The sequence below is a fragment of the Diceros bicornis genome, chromosome 3 (assembly GCF_020826845.1).
Source record: "Diceros bicornis minor isolate mBicDic1 chromosome 3, mDicBic1.mat.cur, whole genome shotgun sequence".
NCBI lineage: Eukaryota > Metazoa > Chordata > Mammalia > Perissodactyla > Rhinocerotidae > Diceros > Diceros bicornis.
In genome coordinates, this window is record NC_080742.1 from 103,340,618 (window position 1) to 103,364,119 (window position 23,502).

General features: G+C 52.3%; 1 protein-coding gene across 1 annotated transcript in view; it reads right to left on the bottom strand.

Annotated features, from left to right (window-relative positions):
- The window catches only part of VIPR2 (vasoactive intestinal peptide receptor 2), a 75,953-nt gene that overhangs the window by 36,010 nt on the left and 16,441 nt on the right, over positions 1-23,502 (bottom strand). The window contains exons 3-4 of the mRNA XM_058534337.1: positions 18,816-18,923; positions 15,499-15,596 (exon numbers count right to left, since the gene is read on the bottom strand). Of these exons, the coding sequence (XP_058390320.1) occupies positions 15,499-15,596; positions 18,816-18,923 (206 nt within the window). The remainder of the gene's footprint in view (positions 1-15,498; positions 15,597-18,815; positions 18,924-23,502) is intronic.

The following is a 23,502-nucleotide window of genomic DNA, read 5'->3' on the forward strand; positions in this document are numbered from 1 at the left end:
CCCCTCCTGCCCTGCCTGTCTTCCCATCCTCTCAGCCGAGGATCTAGAACAGACTCGCACTCCAGGTCTCAACTTTCTCCCCTTTCGCTCACTGCCCTGCCCTCTCGGGGGCGTGTGCCCCCACTCGCAGTGACTGTGAGGTCCATGAGTCTGGTGGGGTCCACCAGCCCCCTCTGGCTCCCCAGCATCATTCTCTCCTGGTGTCTTCTTCCTCCCAGAAAGTCCGGTTTCCGTCTTGGCCTTGCTCTTCTCCCTCTCACGCCCTCCCTGCAGGATCTGAGCCGTCCTCAGGGTTTTAGCTGTCGCAAACATTGCTGATTAGGAACCTGAATCTGCAGTCCTGACTTCTCTGGCATCTCCTGGCATTCAGTCCTCTGGCCTTCTAGAACTCTCTACCTATGAATTTCTAGGCACCTCAAACTCAGCATGCTTGAAACCTAACGTATAAAGCCGCCCCTTTCTCTGAGCACTTGGCCCTGAAAGCTGACCCTCCTATACACCTTCGTGCACCAAATGTCACTACACAGAAATCTCGGGTCATCTCCGAGTGCTCTCTCTCACACGCCTTCATGCAGCCACAGACCCTACCAGGCTGGGGAGGGACAGTCTTCCTCCCCATCCATGGAGCACACGACCTTCGCTCTGGCGACCCTGTGGCTCCAGTCCCGTTGCCCGCAGAGCGGCCTCTGAGCCGCGGTTTTCAAGCTCGGCTGCAGGTCACAGCTGCCCGGTGCTGGACGCCACCCGCAGAGACTGACTTTCTGGCCTCTGGGGGCCCGGGCTTGGGCTCGTTCCCAGGTGACTTTCATGTGTGTCAGGTTTGGGAACCGTGATGTTGTCATCAGTGGTTCTCCCAGTCTGGTCCCCGGACCAGCAGGAACACATCGTGTGGAAACTGGCTAGAAACGCAAACTCCCAGGCCCCTCACAGACCCGTGTGGGGGTGGGGCCGCAGCTGCGTTTTAAGGAGCCCTGCAGGTGAGTCTGAGGCAGCTCAAGTTCCAGAACCGCTGGTCCACACCGCAGACAAGGATGCAACGTAGCTGTGACCTTTCCTATCCTGGCCTGAAGCCTTCCACGGCAGCCCCTCACTCACTCGATAATAAGGCACCTACCCGCTCCCCCAGCCTCCCCTCCTGCCCTCCGCCTCACTCTAGTCCCCACAGCAAGCTGCCGGCACCTCCTCACTCCCTCATCTCTATTGACACTTGGAGCCTTCGCATTTCTGTCTTAATCTCCTACCCAGCCCTGAGCAGTTACTATCAGGGGTCCCTCCCCGAGGAAGGCCCCTCTCCAGGTCTGTCCTACGAACGCTAGGCTATGCTGAGGGGACTGAAGCTCCATGAGGACGGGCACTTGTCCCCTTCCTGGCCCTGCCCCCAGCATAGCCCTGGGCCCATGGGGGCCCCTGGGAACCAAGATGGCAGAGCTACACAGCTTTCAGATCTCTCAGGCCCATGTCGTGTGGTGTTCAAACAGATGAAACAGGAGGGCTGGCACGCATGTGTCCACCCAGCAGAAGGGGAACCCAGGTTTAAGGGCAGTTAATAAACGGGAGAGCACAGCACCACGTCAGGAAGGTCCGGGTTGGGGCCCATGGCCGGGCCAGTCTCAGTCCTTATGTGTAAAATGGGAGTGACAACAGCAGGGTGCCCTTTTCTTAATAACTTTCTTCTTCAAACCTGACCAGGACGCTTGACAGTAGAAGGCCCGGACCTCTGGGGCTTCCACTGGGATTTCTCAGAGGAGCGTCTGGCATTATGTCAGGAGCAGAGAAAACTCATTAAAAACAGCAGATAAGTTGAAGCGAGTAAACCTGCCGACCTTTAGCTACAGGAGCCAAGAGCCCGCTGGTTCTCTGATGCAGCTGCTGTCTCCTGGCCTCGGGACAGAGCTCTTCCAGAACACATTTAAACGTCGATCACTGTCTGAGGGCTCTGCACATCTCTCAGATGCTGATTCTTGCACATCTTCCGGATTTTCTGAGGACTAATGAGGGGTCAGGCCAGGTCTCTGGAGACATCCATTCGCTGGTCCCCGACGGGAAGGGAGGAGGTGCGCATGGACTTCAGCGTGTGGATGAAACCCCACTGCTCCGAGTAAACCGCCTCTAAATTATTACAGCCCTGTCGTCCCAACCAAGCTGAAGAGCTAACCCCAGCTGGGTAGCTGACCAAGCCGCCGTGCATCTGTCAGACGGCGTCTCAGACTTTCTCTCCAGTGCACGGATGTAGTGGATGTCTTGCTCCCAAACTGCATGACTCCACCGCAGGCGTGAATTCTGGCTGCAGGTGCAATCCTGTAACACAGCAGCCCACCTACCCTGATGCAGAACAAGGGCAGAAGGAGGGGACTCGTCTTGGCCAGGCCTCAGTCTCCCCACCAGCGACACAACTGAGTCCAGGCTGGATGCACCATGAAGGTGATGAAGGTTAGGACTCAGGGGCCCTTGCTCTTGCCCCTGTGGGAGCTGTGAGGTTTGCGACGAGGAGGCATTTCTATGCCAAGAGATCTCAGAGGAGGAGTACCTTGATGTCCAATGCTCCAGTAACCTGTGATTTCCTTCTTTATCCTGAATAAACATTCGCTTTTATATTTAATTTTCTATTTTTAATGTTGTATTCTTTTTCTTAAAGCAAGTCTTCAAACTGTATAAGCTTCAGGCCTCACAGGATGATTCCTGGGCGGCATAGCTTCATGTGGGAGCAGAGTGCAAGTCTGGAAGGGAAGGCTGGCGGTGGAGGCCTCTGCTCCCAAGCAGCCCGAGGCTGTGAAGATAATGAAGTCAGAGAGGCTTCTCACTCAGCAAGGCACTGAGTGTCCCAGCAGGGGATGCCCCACGGGGCAGGGATAGAGCCGATAGAGCCGGCTCTGCAGGCAGAGTGACCGAGTGGCCACACTTCCATACACCTGGGCATGACTCCCCATGGTGACCCCAGGGCCCTGCAGATGCAAGTGTAGCAGGATTCTTGTCACTGTACGGTTTGACCAGGCAAGATGCTCATCAAAGACGTTATGATCACAAGTGTGGGACTCTGATCTACTGGTAAAAGCACTTCAGAATACGTTGTCATCATCACAAAACCAGGAGTTAGGCCAACAGCCCAGGAACGCTTCCGAGAAGCCGGGCATCCTGAGCTGAGGGGGGCATGTGCTGGTCAGTCTGAGTCACTCCCGAGTCACTTCTCAGCCTGGTGGGCAGACTCCACGCTGGCCTTCAGTGGGAGTCCTGCCTGGTTGGCGATGGGCGTCCCAGGAGGAGGCCGCTGGCCCTGCCTTGCCAGCTTGTCACTCGGGCTGCTCCTGATCTGCACAAGTGTGTTGTTCAAACAGACGTCTGAGTCCTCTCCAGCATGACTTCCCACGAGTATACGTCTGCCCTGGAGTGACGACGGCAGAGCGCCCTCCCCACGGGACGCTGTGGCTGGCCAGTATTTTCCAAACAGTGAGTCATAACTAGGGTGACAAACCCTCCGATTCGCCCAGGCCAGGCCTGGTTTATGTCTGTTGTCCTGCAGAAATTATTAATAGCTCCCTGTTTCTCTCTTGAGAGGCCAGGTTGAGCTGCAGAGTATACAGTCACCTATTTATAACCCCTTAGTGGGTTATGCAATCAATTTAGTGCTAACAACCAACATTTAAAGAAGGATAGCACAGAAAATGTGGATTTGTGAAATGTTTGTGTTGGGTCATGGTGTGAAATGTATTTCTAACTGATAATCAAAAACTTGAAGCCCCCCTGGCTGGCAGAGATCCCTGACACAGCCCAGCGCTGTCTCAGGAGCTTTGGTAAAGGCCTTGTTCACCTTCTCACCTCAACTCGAGTGGATGTGCCAGTTTTCGAGAGGACGTTCCTATGTACGCCCCTCTGATCCTGTGCTGCCTTCATCATGGGCCTCACTGTCTGGGAAACAAAGATCTCCCCAGAGGCCACCTAGTATTGCTTAACCCTCCAGTCGACTGACACCACTTCGCAGCGGGTGCTGTGGGGACAAGAGGAAAACACCATCGACACTCAGATGGCCTGTGTCTCAGGACGGGTCCCACTTGAAGGAGAAGGCAGGGCCCCTGTCCTCGGGGCGCACAGAGTCCTGTGAGGTGAACGAGACCAACACACGCCGAGAATGAACGAGTAGGCGCTCACCTGTGTTTCTGACTCAGAATTCAGACTGAACGGCAGAGGCATAAGCTGGGCAGGCAGAGGCAGGTGGCGGAACCGCGGGAGCACTCAGGGGGTGAACAAGAACAGTGACAGCGGGTGGCTGGCAGGCCACAGGCCGGGGAGGCCTGGGGCAATGCTGGTCAGGCGAGGCAGGGACGTCTGGGCTCCATGGAGCCACGTTAACACTGAGTGACCCTCATCGTGTTTCTCCCTGGCTCCACGTCCTCCCGGTGCAGAGTCACAGTCCCATTTCCTCTGCCAGGTCTTCCTCGGAGAAGGTGCCGGGCAAGGGGCTCACACACTCCATTTCCCCGTGCAGCAGCAGGCGGAGGGCCCAGCCTGGCAGTGTTTGCTTCGCAACACCCTGGAGTGTGTCGGCCAGTCCAGGGCCCTGGCTGGTGGTGGCTTCCGAGCAGGGCTGGGGCTGGATTTTGGGAGCCCTTGGACCAGCAGCCCTCGCCGGAAGCTGCTGCATGGCCTGTGTCTCAGATACAAGAGGTGCCTGTTCTCACCTTAAAAGGCGGAAGGCTGAGGCTTGCTTTGTTTTGAGACAGATGTTTCAGAGACCATCAGAAACCATGACCTATTTTCATGGGAAACGTGGTCCAGGTCCCGTTTATCTCCCGAGTGCACAGCGGGCCATCAGAGCCCCTTCCTGACTTATGCGCCGTCTCAAGATCCAGGACGAAGCTCACTACGACATGTCATAAAAATGTTAGCCAGTTGAATTTTTCCTCCTGCAAGTTATTGGCAAATATCTTTTAAGGTCCACTTATTCTGCTGGGAGACTGTAACAATGATCACAATAGCGGAGAAGCGTTTTGCAGTTTACAAAACACAACGCAAAAATCAACGTATTCACTTCTCTCCCAACAACCTGGTGAAGGACGCAGATGGAGTGTTACTGCCACGTTCCCGTTACATGGATGAGGAACCCGAGCCCCAGGGAGGCGAGAGGGGAGTTTAAGGACACAGGGCTGCAGGGCGGGGACTCCAACCTGAACCACGATGTCACCTCACTCTAGGGGGCTTCCCTCAACGAGAAGCCACAGTTTTGTTTCCCTTTGTTTTTCTTTCTTTTCGCATCTAAGGAGCTTGGAAGTCGCCACGCCATCCCAACAATGAGTAAAAATCTGAACAGACTGAACAATCAACAGCTCTTGGATCTGCAAGAGAGGGGAAGAGATAGGCAAGCCGCTGCCCCTACGACTAGAGAGACAGAGTCGTGAGAAGGACTACAAAGCTGTAGGAATGAAGACAGTGTGATGCTGGTGCACGGACAGACAAAGACGTCAGTGGAACAGAACGGAACGCCCAGAAATAGACCCACATGAATACAGTCACGGATCTTTGATGCAGGAGCAAACGCAGCAGAGTGGAGCAAAGACAGGCATTTCAACAGCTCGTGCTGGAGAAAGTGGACGTCCACACACAAAAATGAATCTAAACACGGCTCTTAACTCGCCACAGAAATAAACTCAAACCGGATCATAGACCTAAAGGTAAAATGCAAAACTATAAAACTGCTAGAAGATAACATAGGAGAAAATCTAGGGGACCTCGGGTTTGGCAATGACTTTTTAGACACAACAACAAAGGCACCACCCATGAAAGAAATAATCAATCAGCTGGACTTCAGTAAAATTAAAAACTTCCGTTCTAGGAAAGACAATGTCAGAGAACGAGAAGACAAGCCACAGACAGGAGTAAATCTTTGCAAAACACACATCTGATAAAGGACTGTTATTCAAAATACACAATGAACTCTTAAAACTCAACAGTAATAAACAAATGGGTCAAAGACCTTAACAGACACCTCAGCAAAGAAGATACACAGATGGCAGATAAGCACAGGAACAGATGCTCCACACCGGGGCACGTGGTACGTTGAGCTGGACGGACAGCTAAGATTAAGAGCTGCAGCGGACAAGACGGTGGGGACTACCTCAGGCTCATGCGTCTAAATCACCAACTGATGAGACTGTGGGTTAGTTTCACTTTCTGCGTCTGTTTCCTGGACTATAAAGTGATGATAATGACAGTGCTTTATCTCCTGGGCTTGCTGGGGGATTAAATGAGATAATCCATGTAAAGAGCTTAGCAACTGCTCTTAGCAAATGCTCAATAGGTGATTTATGTTACTTGGCTTGCTTTTATAATGAAAACCATTTTTATAATGAAAGAGATTTTAAAGGTTATTAATCCAACGACCCAAGTCCTCCTTGCCCAGGTTAAGAATTACTTCTCAAGCGTCCTTTGTACGCGATCTGCTTCACAGAGGAGCTCAGGGCAAACCCCCGCCCTCCACATGCTGAAGCCGGTTTCTTGCTTCCCAGTTCAGCCCCTGACCCACCAGCATCGCAGCAGAGGGTGAGGGGACCCTCGGGACAGGGGCCACATCCCGAGTGCCTGGAACGGCCTTGGCTCCTCCCTCAGTTCCATGGAGTGGTCCCGGTTTGTCCGTGGGTGGTGCGACGCCTGACGGGACAGTGCACACCCTGAGCTGTGACTCAGGACCTCTCCAGTCTCTGATGCCTCACCCCCAGAGTCAAGGGGGTGGTGGGCACGGCTCCTGCCTGCAGCCGTTGGTGACATCTGAGGACCCGGGACTGGTGCTGAAGACAGGTGGGGGCTGGGCTCCCCGGGAAGCTAACTAGACAGGGGTCAGAGGGCACACGGGGACAGGGGGAGAGTGTGTCTCTCGGCCTGAGCTCAGCACTAATGAGCCGGGAGCTGCCTGGGTGGGACGTGATGGGCAGGTGTCTGTCACAGCAAGTCCGGGGTAGGCCTGGGCAGCGTCGCGCACCCTCACTTTCGAGGTCACTGGCTGTCCCAAGGAAGACGCCTCACGAAGGAGTGGGTGCCGTTTAAGATCCTGGCCACTCTCCTTCTTTGAGTGAGGGCTGACCTCCCGTGGAAACCCTGCACGTCGTTGAGCTCGGAGCCCATGGATTTGCAGCTTCTCCAGTGCAGCTCTGGTGGCGACATTCTACAGAGAGGGCTCTGGGAGGGGCGCGTCCTCCGGGACCGTCGCACCCTCGGCACAGTCACCATGACGCACGACTGGCTCTCGAGGCCGCACCTTATTCCAAGTAACTACACAGAGCGTCCCTTTGTTGGTGTAGAGTACTTAGAGAAAACTAATTTTCTGTTAAAATCCAATGAGATAAAGAAACAGCCATCGATACTTTGGGGGCATTTTATCCCACTGAGACCTATTTTGAGCACAGGGTTTATGACAAAGAAAAGGCAACTGCCCGAGGGATTAGGAGCCTTCGCTTTGCTTCCAAACATTCTTAAGAAGTGTGGCTGGCAGAGAACCCAAATCTGATCAAGAGAAACGCCAGACAAACCCCAGCAGAGAGCCTCGCCATGAACCCACGCCTCTGCCCCTCAAACACACAATGTCACAGAAGACCAAGACAGAGGAATGTTCCAGATTGAAGGAGACGAAGAGTCACGACTACTAAACGCGACACATGACCTCGTGCTGGTAAAAACGCCGTGAGAACTGCTCGGGCCACCTGACGAAGCTGGAACACGGACGGCAGATTAGATCATCGCATCGTAAAAACGTTCCGTTTCCTAAAGTTGACAGCAGTGCTGAGGTGACATCAGAGAATATTCTTGCTTTTAGGGAACGTGCCCTTTCATTTTAGGATGTAAAAAGGCACGTGTGCCCCCCACTCAGCAACCATGAAGCTGCTCACGCATGCCCACAGCTTGTGCGAGAGAAGGAAACCAAACGTGGCAAATCGTTAACAGCTTGCGAATAGGGCTCACGACTATGAGGGGCTCCCCGAACTATTCGTGCAAGTAAATTACTCCAGAACAGGTTTTATGAAGGCGCAACAAGAGCGTGTGACGACTAAGTGTCCTCTTGCCCTGACGAAGTCCAGGGTTAAGGGTCAATGTAACCGAGAAAGGATTTCACAAACTTGGCATAAATTTAAGTGGTTTTTTATAGACTTAAAATTTGACTTTATTTGAACACAAAGGTAATGCGTGCTTATTTTTGAGAAAGTAGAAAATATAACAAAGGGCCTCTAGTATGTTAGTTGCCATACTTTTTTCAGTTTTTTCTTAGGACCATAAAGTTGTGGTCCTGAAATTTACACATCAGGTGGAGAAACTAGTAGGATTATCCAGCGAATGGCCTGGGTGCTCCCCAACCTGCCCCAGAATAGTGCCCTCCCTCCTGTCCTTGCCTCGAGGGCTGGCCCAGTGCTCCCTGCATCACAGCCTGCCTGTCCCTAAGCCCCACACGTCCGTTTCCCTCAGCCTGGCTGCTCACGTACAAGCCCAATGTAAAGGGGCGCTTCAGGGAGATCACACCCTCCCCCAGAGCGTGGTTCCGGGCTGAGACCAGGCTGCAGCCCTGAGTCCTGCTCAACATGCCCAGCCCTGTGGATACACTTTGTCCCCACCATCCTCTTAGGAGAAACGGAGGCCGCATCCATCAGTGCAGGGCCCTGGGCATCCGCAGCGGGCGGCCTCCTGGCTGCGCCTCCCACCCCTGTGAGGCTGCTGTCTCCAGCCTCCCCAGCACCCCGGGCCTCCTTCCCAGAGGACAGCTTTTTCTTTGTATTTCCTTTGACCCACCTGTGTTGTCTCTTGGCCAGATGTCACCCTAGTCTGCGCTCCTGTGCTCTCGCTTCTTGACGACCAACCTCTAATTTCTGTACCTTCATCCTTGTGGGAGAATCTCCTGGACCCAATCACCCATCTCTGGGACTCGAGCGTTTCTGTGGGATTTCCTTCATAACCTCCTCTCCCTCACCCCCTTTCTCCTTTGGCCTTAGAAAGACTCATTACTTTATTGGACAAGTATTAAGCATCATCACTACAGGCTCAGTTAAAACTACGATAAAAATACCTAATAATTGTGTGTGCCCGTGAATCTTCTGAGTCACGTTTCTGCTCATGGTCAGATTTCTGCCTGTTTCAGGCGGGTTCGGGCTCCGCTGCCACAGGCAGTGTGGGATCAGCACTCCAGGTACGGGCACCCAGTCCTCCTGCTGACACTGCTCCTCCACGTCCTGTCCCAGTCTCGGAGCCCGGTCTTGTGCGTGCCTGCCTCCCTGTCCCTGCTCCCGGTGTCCCCCTTGCTTGATGAGCCATCCACCTCCATGGGCTGCAGTGAGCACGGCACTTACGTGCCCCTGAAAACCAGGATGGGAAGCTTCCTCCTGCCTTTCGACGTCAATGAAGCAAAGACGCTGCCCTTGGATGGTGTCCAGAAGCTGAATTAAATCAGCAGCCACAGCAGGAGCAAACTGTGGGGTGCAGGAGCCCTGGATCTCTTGGGTTGGCTGGCACACTTGAGTCTGCTACCTTGAAGCAATGCTTCGCCATCTCCAGGGCTCCAATCCCAGCTCCATCTCCCGCGGGCGGGCTGCTCAGCTCGCCTGTGGGACCCACCTCTGGGCACTGGGATGCCACCGGTCCCTCCAGGGCCTGTGAGGAGCAAGTGGGATGCCAACGAGAGCCTGACACAGAAGCACCAAGAATGCAGGGTGGCCGTGGTCTTTGCTGTCAGGGATGGGAACCCTGGGGAGGGGACCTTAGCAGTTAGTGGGAAGGAGTTACTGCGTGGTCTGAAAGCTGAGAGCAGAGCGCAAAAATATTTTTAGGAATATGGCATAATATGGAAGAAATGTGTCCACTTGATGCATGGGACGGTGGACATGCCAAACAGCTTTCTTGGCTAAATTTAGCAGAAGTGCTCTGTATTTAAGAAATATGTTAGCAAATATGCAATACAGGAGACATATGGAGTGCACTGCCTTGTGTGTCTGCCTCGCAGGACGCCAGCGTGTCCCTGGGGCTGCTGTTCTTCCTCGAGTGGGGCCGGGCAGCCGGCCGGGGCAGCTGTGAGGGCAGACTCATGTGTGGTGACTGAGATGTAGCCAAGAGGGTGGGTACAGCCCTGGAGGCCTTCTAGATCCTTCTGGAAGACTGGTACTCAGAAGAAAGATTACCCCCAGGCCCACAGAGATTTATCGTATTGCTAAATTGCAGGTGTTTCCACATTTCTCCAGCTCTCAGCATCCCTGTGGGATTGGAGAGGTGGGGTCATTGGGCCACAGGTGGGAAACCAAGGCAGAGAGCCTGGCTGGGGGCGCACCCTCACCTGGAGCTTCAAGGCCTTCGGTGCAGAAAGAGGCTCAGGAGCACAAGGTCCACTGAGGAGCTGTGGCAGGGAGCCACTGGGTCAGGAGAGCCCCAGGGTCTGGGGCCCTGGAGGGGCAGATGCCAGATGACAGCAGGTGAGATGACCGGTACCGGCTGGTGCCGCCCGAGGCTGAGAACATGACTCTGGGACAGCCTCCACAGAGCAGGAGACCCTCAGCTCCCAAAACAAGGATGGGGGGCAGCGGGGAGGGTCTCGTGGTCTCCATCTGACCTGCTTTCCTCGCAGCATCCAGCAGGCTGGGACATGGGGACAGAGGACAGAGGAGCTGCTGGTGTGATGCCCGTGGGTCCCTGGGGGAGGGGGCTCCTTAAATCTTTTTAATGGGATTAAACCCTTTATTCAATGATTAAAAGAATGTTCCTAATGCCAAGGCAGACGCCTGAAGCTTGGTTTCGGCTGGAGAGGGACACAGACTAGGAAGACCTTGGCACATGGAAACGGGGACACAGGACAGAGCGAGTCCTGAGCCAAGCCTGGCTGGTTTCAGGATCTCACTGAGGCTGTGAGACCCAGAAAACAAAGGCCCAGAGCGCTGTCAACCCCCTCATGATTCCATGGGCCTCCCTTGGTCAAAATGAGAAGCAGCCTCACAACAGAGGCTCCCACCATGGTGCAAGGGGTCCTCTGGGGTCTTCAGATCCTGTTCCTTCACGGACTCCCCATTCCTGACTTTATTTTATCTTTGGATTCTCTCACCATGTAGTCAAGACTTTGGCTTTTGTGGAGGCTAATATTTTTTTTTCTTGAATTTAATTTTGAAACCAACAAAGATTGCACAGACAACACCCAAGGAAGAGTTTGACCGTGTGAGAGTAGGAAATCCAATTAAAAACATAAAACTGGGAAGAAAGGGGCCGCTGACGAGATGAGGAGTGACAGTGAAGCACGAGTTCACTGAGGGGCAGCAGAAACGCTTGGTCTCCAGTGCCGCTCCGTCCCTCAGCTCCGGAGGAGGCCCTGCCTGGGCCGTGACGGGCATTCCCCTGCCCAGAGGCCCTGGGAGCCCGTCCTGACCCTCGGTGTCCACAGCGCTGGCAGTTTTCATCTTTGAAACAATTCCCTAAACAACCAAGCGTTCGAAGGATTCCGATGGGAGAAATGGGGATTGGGAAGAAACCATTCACTTGGTTTTGGGCCATCATTTTCCTCACTTCTGCACGTTAAAATATTTTGACTTTCAATCCATCAGCAGGGAATATGCATTCATGATATTTGCAGAACCTCTGAAATGTTTAATTAGGAAGAAAAATAGCTTTTCAAACTGGACGGAAAAGCATCAGAAAATTACAGAGGCTCTGTGCTTCACGCAGGCAGGATTTAGTTACAGGCCTTTCCAAGGACCATGTCAACCTGGAAGAGTTTTCCTGGGAACGCCACTACGGTGTGACCCTGGGGAAACTGAGGGGAGGGGTGGTGGGATTTGACTTCTGAAGTGGCTGATGTTGCTACGAACGGCAGTCAGCTCTTAGCACCCTCCTACGTCCCACATCTACAACCACATCAGGTTCTTCTTAACCCCAGGACAGACTCACAACGTCGGGGTTCCCAAGAAACGTGTATTCACGGAATAAATGAATGAGGACCAGGCCCCTCCTCTCACAGGAGGTGCAAGCACAGGCTCTGAAGTAAATGCTGTAGGTGCGGCTGCGGGACGCTCTGCTTCTCACCCCACACGTGTGTCCCGAAGCCTCGGGGTGTAACTGCCGGGCTGACTGCAGGCAGTGGAATGAGAGATATGGGGGATCCAGCCTGGATGTCGGAGCCCCGTCCCACCTACCAAGACTCTCCTGGTCACTGGGGCCTGTCTCCCTGCCCCTGGGACGGTCTGACCATGTCCAGCAGGGACACCCAGGAGGCAGGCAAGATGAGACAGGGTCGCCCCGGAGCCAGTCTTGCAGCCCAGGTCGTCACGCAGCGGGGGCAGTCCCCGCTCCCAGTCAGCATTCGGGGTCCTCGGAACAGGGCCTGGGAACTCTCCTTTCTACAGAAACAGTCCTGAAACTGGGGTTGAATGCCCTACTATTTAAAGTCTTACTCTTAGAAAGCTGACGGGATGGTCTCCTGGTTTGGACACATTAAATAGCTAAACAGCAATTTGGGACTAGTTTGGAACCTAGAATCGCTCATATCTTCCCATGAAAATGTTCTGAATCCAGATTCAACCTGGACAGGTCGCTGCTGTGGGCTGTGTGCTGGGTTATCAGCAACCACGTGAGGCAGCAGCATTACCCCTTTCTCCAGAAGGGACGACTAACGCTGGAGGAAGGTAACAGCTGCAGAGCCACAGGCCCCAGGGCTCAGAGACTCCGCCCACCTCATGTTTACCGCCCACAGGAGACTCACGGAGGACTGACATCTCCACCTCTTCAGTTGGGACCGGCTGGGCCTTACTCCTGGGACCCAGTAAATTCAGGAGCAATAAATGCACAAGGCATCAGGTGCCGAGCTCCGTCCCGGCCCGTGGGACAGCCCAGCGTAACGTGCGGAACACGGCGCCGCTGCTCTGCAACTTGAGCGGTGAGACGGCCGTGAGGAGAACGTGGTGTGCTGGGAAGTCAGGAGAGCCAGAGCCTCCAGGCGGGCCGTGAAGAAGGACGGAGAGTGGGCAAGGAGGGGAGGCATCTCCAGGACGTTCAAACTCCCTCACGTGTCAGTGACGTCCCAGGAGCTATTCTCCTGGGCCTGCATTTCTCTGGCTGGAACGCCTGGCAGAGGGCGGTCACCATACCTTTGTGCCTTTGGGACGTGTGGGGTGGAGTTTAGCAGCACAAATTCCCATGCCGCTCCTAGAATCGCCGAGTCCAGATGCACACAGGCCCCGAAGCGGCTCTCGCGCTGGCCCGAGAGAATGCAGGCGGCACCCAAGGCCTTCACTTGTCACAAAGGTGACGAGCGCTGAGGGAATGTTAAATACATTTGACACAGAAAAGCTAATTTCAGTGATTATGTGCAACAGAAAACAGCAGACAGCAGAGCGAAGGCAGGCTCAGATCCAACGACACTGAGTGAGCCTCTCCCTCACTCACATCACCTAGGCTTAAAAAGAAGCTCCCATCCTAAAAGTCTGGTGTAGATGCCACGTTATCACTGCGGCTTTGTCCAGCAGAACTGAGAGTCTGATGAGGGCAGCCTGACACGCTCTCATCTCCCTGGAGCTGAGGGTCTGATTATATGTTCCCAAGAGAAGGACCAGAACCGAGTCAATCGCACCTTCCTCGAGGGGCTCTGGATGCCTGGTGTGTGCTGTGTGCCTGGAGCCAGGCCCTGACACACAGCCTGGTTTTCTCCTGACTGCGTAGAAGGGTCGTTGTGGTGGTGTCTCCATATTGACTAGGAAGGGTCAGCACAGCCCCCTGGCCTGGCCGCCCGCCCAGGTGGGTCCCACACCCATTGCTGCTGCTTCAACCCACGCAGGGAGAGCTGGGGCCAGGGAGCTGCCCATCTAGTGGAAGGAGTCAAAGGGCTCAGCCACGCTCTCTGCGTACGAGCTGGGCCTCTGACCACTCACGTCATTTCTCTAAACCTCAGTTTCTCCATCCGTCAAGTGAGTTGTCATCAGGACAAATTAGATAACGGGTGGGTGGGGGAAACGGGGGGATGTTGGCCAAAGAGCACAAACTTCCAGTGATAAGTTCTGTGTCTCACCAAAAAAAAAAAGTAAATATGTGAGGTGATGGTTAGTCAACTTGATTGAGGGACTCATTTCACAATGTATATATACAGAAACGTCACACTGTACGCCTTAAAGACATACAATGTCTATCTGTCAATCACACCTCAATTGAAAGACCACAGGAGATGATACCGGTCATTGATCCGGCTCAGGCCCACCAGCAACGTCAGCCACACCACCATCGCCCTCACTGACTACTGGCCAGGGGCCAGGAGACTTCTCTTCCAATTAGTGGGATAGTGGCTAGAATATAAGGTACTTGCTTTTCTAGGGTTTAATAATTTGGTGGGAAAAGAATTGGCCTTAAATTATAAATCTTGGTGAGGAGAACAAAGAAACCTCCTCTATAAAAAGGAGCCTGAGGAGACATGTTAATGGCCTGGGAAAAGTGATCTGATAGCAACTTCACCAACAATTTCCTTGGGTGTCAGGATGGCGGGGGCCCGGGGTGCCGGGAGCCAAACCAACGTGCGTGTGGGGCAGTGACCCAAGGGGAGGTGAGCGGGGAGTGGAGTGTCAGCAGCACAGAACAGAGTTTTCCCCCAGTATTTTGTGGGTAGAAGCATATTTATTTGTGCGTGGCTAGATATTCCCTAATGCTGTTTAAAGGGCCTCAAGCGTATCATTCCACACCCGGGTGTTTGCAGGAGATGTACCCCCGCTTCGGGTTTATGAGGCACTCACCGTCCACACAGCACTACGGGGTAAATAAACGTCGCCCAAGGGGAGGAGAGTGATCTGGTTTTCTGGTGTAAACAAAATAAAACCACTATCGTACGACATTGCAAGTGAGTGTGCAGGAAAGAACAGGACCCAGTGCTGGGGCTGCGGGAGTTTGCAGATAGGCCTCCCAGCAGAGCTGACGTCGACACATCGTGTAAACGATCACGTCCCTGGAGAAAGGGCTCACCTCGAACACACCTCCTAAACCACACTGGCCAACCGTGCAGCCCCGAGAGGGCTGCCTGCCACAGGCAGAGTCCCCAGCACAGCCTCAGAGAAATCACCAGCAGCCAGCCTGCTCCCAGCACAGCCGGGCGGGGACAGGCTCAATCTCTGAGTTTGCAAAGATGCTCCGACTTTGGTTCCACCTCCCGCTGCCAGCTCAGGGCTAAGAAAACTCCTGCTAGGCTTCTCGACAGCCCACATCACGGCAAAACCTTAAACGGGACCACGAAACCCCAGTGGCAGAAAGGACGCTCACTAAGCTCGTTTCAGGCAGGTGAAGCCCACTCTCGGTGTCACCTTCCAGACGCACCCACAGCAGGTGGAGAGAAGCAGCCTTTCTCACCTCCAAGATCAAGGAGCCATCAGATAACCCAATGCCTGCAGCAGAACTCAAACAGGACCTGGCTGGCTTGGGCCAGCAGAGGAAAGATCTAAGTCGTAAGGCAGCGAATGGATGCCGCTCAGTGAGCACCGTTGGAAAATGGACAGGAGGCGCCAGAACCAGGCTGGAAGCCCTTACCTTGCTCTCGTCCTCGGGGTCGTTATAGCCGCACGCGTCTATGAAATCAGGAAACATCTCCGACCATCCATCACTCGTGCAGTTTTTGCTTATGTTTCCTGGAAGACAAAGTTCAGATGTCTGACCTAAGTCCATGAAAGTGGCCTTAGTGCGAAGGCTTAGTCAGTGCTTGCCCCTGTGGGTCCTGAAATGCCCCCTTGGGGTCAGCGGGGAGCCCGAGTCTGCACCCAGCTCAGCCAGGTCACGGGTGTGCATTCACCCCTCTCAGCCGCTTCATCCAGGAAACCCAGGCGGTGACCCACCTTGGGCCTTGTGGAGCCTTGGGGGCCCAAGGGAGAGCATCTGTGCCATGAAGCACAGGCGCCACGAGGACGGCAGTTATGGTGGAACTGCTGTCACGGCGAGCATTATTATTATGGAGCAGAATGAAAATTAGCAGACCCTCACGTTCTGTCGAGTGAGAGATGTGTGTGGCCAGATCCTGATCATTCTGGAGCAGCCGTCCCGCTCTATCCTGCTCCAGCCCAGCTCCTGACAGCATCCTCCCCATTGCCAGGGCCAGCCCCTCACTCCTCTGCCCCATGGCACAGTGACCAGAGCACACAGGGCAGGCTCCACTGGGTCACTGATGTTGGAGGAAAAGATTGTGGTCGTAAGATTTAAATCTCATGAAATAAGGGCAATTTTGACCTTATAGTCCCGTTGTTTGCTCCTAACTAATCTGAACTTGTATATTAAGCTCAGGAAGGCAATGTTCCTTCCACTTAGGAAGAGTGTCTAGTGGACGACCACACAAAGTGAGGGGACCGTCTCCACGGGTGCTGAGGGTGATGGACAAAATGAGGCAGCACTGGTGGCCTGTGTCACGTCTGGGGCCTGCTGGGTGGCTCTGGGAGGCTCAGGCCCGGGAAGGCGTTTCCTGCCATTGGCACTGTGGGTCTCCGTGAGCGGACGCCCTCCCTCCAGCCTCCGCGATTTCTGGGGCCAGAGCCTTCGGATTTAGCAGCAGTTTCACTCACATGATCTCTTTATTTTGAGGGCAACTTTGAGGCAGACTTGGTAGGCATTACTGTTCCCACTTTACAGACAGGAAAAGGAGGCTCTGAGGGTTCCAGGACATGCCCAAGGTCCTGTAACAACTGAGTGGCAGAGAGAGTTTTTCTGACTCAAAAATCTTATTTCCTCAACACCAAGGCAGCCTGCCTGTCACTTGCTTTCACTGATTAATCACAGGACATCAAGAGGAGAGTGCATTCACGTTGAGGTGGAAATGGCATAAGCAATTCTGGGCGCTCTGCATGCAGACAGGCGGGAGAGCCTGGACCCTGGTCCCCGGGAAAGGAAGTGGGTGGGGAGGCATCAGCAAAGCCCCAGGTAACATCACCTGGGCCGGCCCTGCCCGTCACTCTCCACACCATCACCCGCCGTTTTCTCTGATTCCAGGCCTGAAACCTCCTGCTCCAGGTCCCAGAGGGAGCCCCGGGGGGTGGGGGCAGCTTGGGCCCAGGGACAGTGAGGCTCCCGAGAGATCTGGCCCCACGGCCCCATTTTACAGAGAGGGAGCCTGAGGCCCACGGGAGACAACGCTCTGCCCGTCAGGGTCAGGAATAGCAGCAGTGTACCATGCACCAAGCTCCTCCTGGGTGCCAGGCTGGGTGCCAGGACTCCGTGTGTGTATCAACTCATTTAATCCTGACAGCCACACGAGGAGGCCCTTTGATGACCCCATCGTTTAGATGAGAAACCTGAGGCTTAAAGGAGTTGGACTCCTCGGCCAAAGTCACACAGCTAATAAGCGAAGGGCCCCACTTCAATCCCGCATAGTGACCTCCTCATCCGCACAGCATGCCTGCTGCTCAGTCTGCACTGGCCCAACTCCCGGGACCTCACCCTGAGCTCTGTGGACGGGGCCATGAGCAGACGCTGAGCTGGCCATTCCTCACTTCCTACAGGCAAATGCTAATCTAAAGAGGACACGTATTTGAACTTCATCCTATAAAGTCAAGACTCCCTCCACAGCGCCTGGCTTCACACTCCTCAGAGACACCTGAAGGCAGAGGTGGAAGGTGAGCATCCAGGAAATGCCTTAGGTGGCAATGTGCAGAGGGGGCCAGGGAGGTGAGAGAGGACAGAAAGTGAGAGAGAGGACCGGGAGGTGAGAGAGAGGACCGGGAGGTGAGAGAGAGAACGGGGAGGTGAGAGAGGACAAGGAGGTGAGAGAGGATGGGGAGGTGAGTGAGAGGACGGTACGTGAGAGAGAGGATGGAAGGTGAGAGCGAGGACAGCATGTGGGAGAGAGGACTGGAGGTGGGAGATAGGACGAGGAGGTGAGAGAGAGGACAGGAGGTGAGAGAGGACCGGGAGGTGAGAGAGAGGATGGGGAGGTGAGAGACAGGACGGAGAGGTGAGAGAGGACAAGGAGGTGAGAGAGGGTGGGGAGGTGAGAGAGAGGACGGGGAGGTGAGAGAGAGGATGGAAGGTGAGAGCGAGGACGGGATGTGGGAGAGAGGACTGGAGGCGGGAGATAGGATGAGGAGGTGAGAGAGAGGACAGGATGTGAGAGAGGACCGGGAGGTGAGAGAGAGGAGAGGAGGTGAGAGAGGACCGGGAGGTGAGAGAGTGGATGGGGAGGTGAGAGAGAGGACGGGGAGGTGAGAGAGGACGGGAGGTGAGAGGATGGGGAGGTGAGAGAGAGGATGGAAGGTGAGAGTGAGGATGGGAGGTGAGAGAGAGCACGGGGAGGTGAGCGAGAGGATGGAAAGTGACAGCGAGGACGGGATGTGGGAGAGAGGACTGGAGGTGGGAGATAGGATGGGGAGGTGAGAGAAGACGGGAGGTGAGAGAGAGGATGGGGAAGTGAGAGAGAGGATGGGAGGTGAGAGAGAGGATGGGGAGGTGAGAGAGGACGGGGAGGTGAGAGAGGATGGGGAGGTGAGAGAGGATGGGAGGTGAGAGAGGATGGGAGGTGAGAGAGAGGACGGGGAGGTGAGAGAGGACAGGGAGGTGAGCAAGGACGGGGAGGTGAGCGAGGACGAGGAGGTGGGAGAGAGGACGGGGAGCTGAGAGAGAGGACAGGAGGTGAGAGAGAGGATGGGGAGGTGAGCAAGGACGGGGAGGTGGGAGAGGACGGGGAGGTGGGAGAGGATGCGGAGGTGAGAGGAAGGTAACAGGAAGCCTTTCCTCCTCCCGCCTCCTAAATCCAGTTCGGACATGATGGCACCGCTGTTCCATGACTCAGTAAACTGAGGCCCTGACGGGGAAGTGACCCCTTCAGACGCAAACTCTATGCATGACAGAAACAACACCGGCAGACATACCTGGTTTGCTGTAAAAATTGCTGAACACTTTTGGACAGGGCACTGTGACGGTCTCGCCTACATCTGCAGGGCGCCAGCACGTGAGGTTGTCCCAGACTCCACTGCAGTCTGGAAGGGAGAGAGAGTGAAGGAGGGACTGCCAGCCCACCGCAAGGAGAGAAGGCATGTCACCGCTGGGGACACCCAGGTGGACAGGAGCACCCCTGTTTAAAAGATTTACAAATGGAAAGCCTATGAGGTAGTTATCTTGCAACTTATGTTCTTGTGAAACAAACCTGCACCAACGATATTATTGAGAATATCCTTAGCTCTGTGTTCATTTCAATCAGCTTTGGAGAAATAACTGGGTCTGTGGTGGAAAGCACTGAGTCATCCAACGTGCACTGCAAACCTCTGAATTTAATAGAATCGTCACTTTCTTCCTCTGATGTGCATCCCCTAGTGTGAAAAAATGGGCACTACTGGGTATTTGTGCGAGTCTTGGAGGCTTAGAGTCCCCTGCATGAATGTCATTTGTCCTTTTAGGGAATTCAACCTCAAGGATAATTTGCAAATTTAAATATTTGATAAGATTTAGTTGATTATATCAGTCAAGACGACATATTAGTGATGAAGTCTTAGGTTACCTTCATGGGGTTATTAAATCACTGAATTTGCATAATGTTATAGCTTAAACCATTTTCCAGATCTCTTACTTGGTCTTAATAACCACCCACAAGGGCAAGTCACACAGATCTTCCACCAGTCACCTCACAGACAGAAGGCACAAGGTTCAAACAGCACAACGACCCCTCAACATCACACAAACCGTGACCGAATCCACATCCGAACTCGGGGCTCTACAAGTCCATGGTATTTATGCTACATTTTGTGACCTCTAAAATGTTATAATTTATTTAAACTTCAATACTGGAGGAGCCACGTGCCCAGGTAAAAATGACAGCAGTTCTGCGCTCTGCCACGCTGTCTAGACCCATACAACAGTGGCAGCAATACGTCAATACAGGATGTACATTGCTGGATTGAAGACGGGAGTGTTTCAGTTTCAAGAATACAGATGCCTCCGAAAAGCAGGCTATAAACCAAGTTTTGTGGATGAAAATACTTTCTAAAGGTTTGTAAAATAAAAATGAAAATATATTCATTCTAAAAATTGAATTACATACTAATGATTAAATAAGTACATAAATTCATACTATATTAACATTCTTACATATTTAAAGAAAATGTTGCTTTTTAAAAAAAATATTCAGAACAAGTCAACAAGAACAAGCGCACCGCTGGAAACTCCAGGTATGTGTCCAGGCTAAGGGACCAGGGCAGTGAGGGGCCTGAGCAGAGCTGTGATGAGACCCTAGTGACACTGTTTAAAGGGCTCAGCTCGTAAGCCGAGCGCCTTCTGACTGCAGCTCCAGAGAGAGGGACCGCCATTGAGGCTCAGACAAGACAGCCTGGGGCCCGGTTCCCGACGGAGAGTCAACAAGGGGAGGAAAGGGAGGGTGTCCAGGTCTCCAGAGAAAAACCAAGTGATGGCAAAGCCCCCTCACCTCTGATGAGGATGCGCAGTTACCAAAGATCAATTCTGACAGTTTGGTTGTTGATTATTTTGAAGGTTCAACTGTCTGCACTACAAAAATGACAAATTTCTGCTTCAATAATGACACCTTAATAGAGAGACATTAAATCCCTGGGTTCACTTCCAGCAACCTTCACAAGGCAGTAGGATTTGATTCAAGTGCCTTGAGTCTGACTGAGCATTCCTGCACTCGCTAGTAAGTCTTCCCTTTCTCTCCTCGTTCACTGAACTCCACATGCAGAAGCTGTGGACGACACATGCAAACTCGAGGAGCTTGACCATACAGCGGCAGAGAGTGATGGACCTTCTGCCTACAGTCCAGGGGAAGAGCAGTCTGCAGGGCCCAGGGGAGTGTGTGGAGGAGGGCGGCAGGCTGGTAATGAGGCCTTTACATATGTGGTGAGGCTGAGGGCAAGAGACAGCCAGTCAGGGATATACGAGCTTCTCTCTTCCCAAATCTCACAAAAATGACAGCCAAGAAATCTGAAAGGGCAGCACCAAAAGACGTCAATAAAACTTTGAAGATAGAGAGCGTGTGTGTGTGTTAAACAACTAGGCAGAGCAGAGGGAGCCCCAGCGCGGCCTGCAGGAGGACAGGAAAGAAGCAGCAGGTGACGCTTGCCCACTGGAGGGGCTCTGGACTCCAGACACTGGGCACGGGGTCACCAGAGTAGATGGAATCACATCAAGTCTGAATTCTGAACCTCGAGACCTCCAGCCTTCCTTTTGCTCTGCTAGGCTTTTCCGGAAGCCAGGCTTATGCCACCTCAGCGGAACAGGACCACAGGAGGCCCCAGAGCAGGCCCAGTGGGACGGAAGGATCGAGGGTCCAGGAGGGGCGGCTCTAAGAAAAAAATTGCACTTTGTGATTTCCTTATATATCTGATTGTCTTGAGAGTATGTTATTGTTATTCTGGTACAAAGCTTGATGCTTAACTATTGACAGAGTATAGAAAACTAAACAGAAAAACAAGGCACTTCTTGTTCCAGGAAAAGCATAAAGTTGTACAAGAAAAGAAAAGTTGATTGTCATACGGTCAACTGTGGTCATAATAATATAAATCAACACTTGTGACACGACTCTGCTGGAAGGCCAGTTGGAGGAGGGACAGAAGTTTGACCGGCAGGGCCATTCTCAGTGGAAGAACAGCTTGAGCAAAGACACTAAACTTGGGAGAAAAGGCTCGTTTGGAAAGTAGTGAATAGTCTAGATTGTCTAAGACACAGTGGCTCGGGTGAGGCCATCAGGGCCTGCGTGAAAATTTATTTTTGTTACACGTTCGTAGCAACCCAGGTATTCGAGATGGTGATAATAAAACCAAAGGTCAGTCTGAGAAGAGGAAAATCTTGTTCCTATCAGTAGACTCTGAAGAGCTACTTGAGGAAATTCAGCAACCATTCCTAATTTTTAAAAACTCTAAATAAAATAATAAATAGTGAGACTGCCTTAAGATAACAAAGACAATTCATTAAAAATAGCAAGTATTAGAAATGGTTAAACACAGTGTACAGCCAAAATCAGGAACCTGGCTGAATACTTGCTGTCACCATTAGTATTCAGCAATATGCCAGAAGTTTTAGCTGAAGCAATAGATAAAAGAAAATGAACCAAGTGGTGTACATTGGTACAGAGAAGAGAAAAAATCCTAGAACTGCACTTTCCAATATAGCAACCACTAGCCACATGTGGCCATTTAAATTTAAATCTAAATCAATGAAAATTAAATACAATTAAAAATTCAGTCCCTCAGTTGCAGTAGCCACATTTCAAATGCTCAGTAGACACGCATGGCTCGTGGCTATCATATCACAGCTCAGACACGGAACATTACCATTGTCACAGAAAGTTCTATTGGACAGCGCCATCCTAGAGCTATAGTTAAAACAAACAAACAAACAAAAAATAAAATTAACGAGCCACTCTTAAAAATTATCAAGAAGCTTGAAGCAAAAAGAAAACAATGAAACCCATCATTACTGTACATATACTAACGCTGAGTGTAAACTAGCCCAGAAAGATAAAACTTTCTTTACGTCCTGCTCTTCAGCTAAAAATGCACATATAAATTACCTGAAATATTTTATAAATAAATGTAAATTAGATTTTTTTTGGTAAAAAATGTATTTTTCACTGATCACGCAAATATTTTCTGTCTTTCAAAACCTACCAACAAGGAGATGAAGAAGCTCTCTTGTCCAAAGTGATGGTTAGTGTCTTGGTGAATTGAAAGCATGGTAGAAAACCAGAAAAAAAAAATGCCTCAATTATCGTCTATTAATTTAAAACACAAAAATGTGTGTGTGCTACTTAAACTTAGAACATAGAGCCAAAATCTCTCCTTTGAGTATGGGTTTCTTGATTGGGCTTCTCACTGCTTTTCTTGTGTAGATCATCCCCCTGATGTACCACCTATGATTTCTAATTTCAGAGTATTTAAAGTGGACTGACTTAGACTCTTGCAAAGCTAGATTTCCAAAAACTAACCCCAGTTGTTATTCTCATCTCTAATGCTACAGCTAATTAGCAACTCACCTTTTCTAGTCTTTCCAAAACATACAAATTAGTTTTCTTAGAGACAGTGCTTTTTTTCGTACTTCATCAACTTACATACTATTTAATTAAGTAGTTGGGTAGGAACAGATTTCAGAGGCACCACTATGTTGTGACTCAGCAAAGTCTCCCAGAAGCTGCACGGAGGTGATGAGGTGGGCAGGGAGAGCCCTCACCAGGAGCCTGGCCAAGGTGCCCCAAGTGAACCTGCCAAGTTTCAAGGGAAAAGAAAGTACAGGAGCCCAACGTCAACTGATGGTGGTGGCTTCCTAAGTTCTTCTTTGAAAGGCAGTTTAGTCTCCTGAAAACAATATTCTAGACTCAGCGGTTCAGAAAAGCTGGTCTTATGTACGGTGCAGCCTACAGACATTTCTCAACCTTCACAGCACCTTCAACGAAACATACACAACAGGATATCTCTGAACCGGGTTGAGGAGAGCTGCTATTTGAACATGCTCCAGAGGATGGGACCTGAGAGAGACAGCCGTGATCCCACCTACCTGAGATCACCTCGCCAGTGGGAGAGTCTTACCGAGTGGGGAGGAATCTACCACAATTAA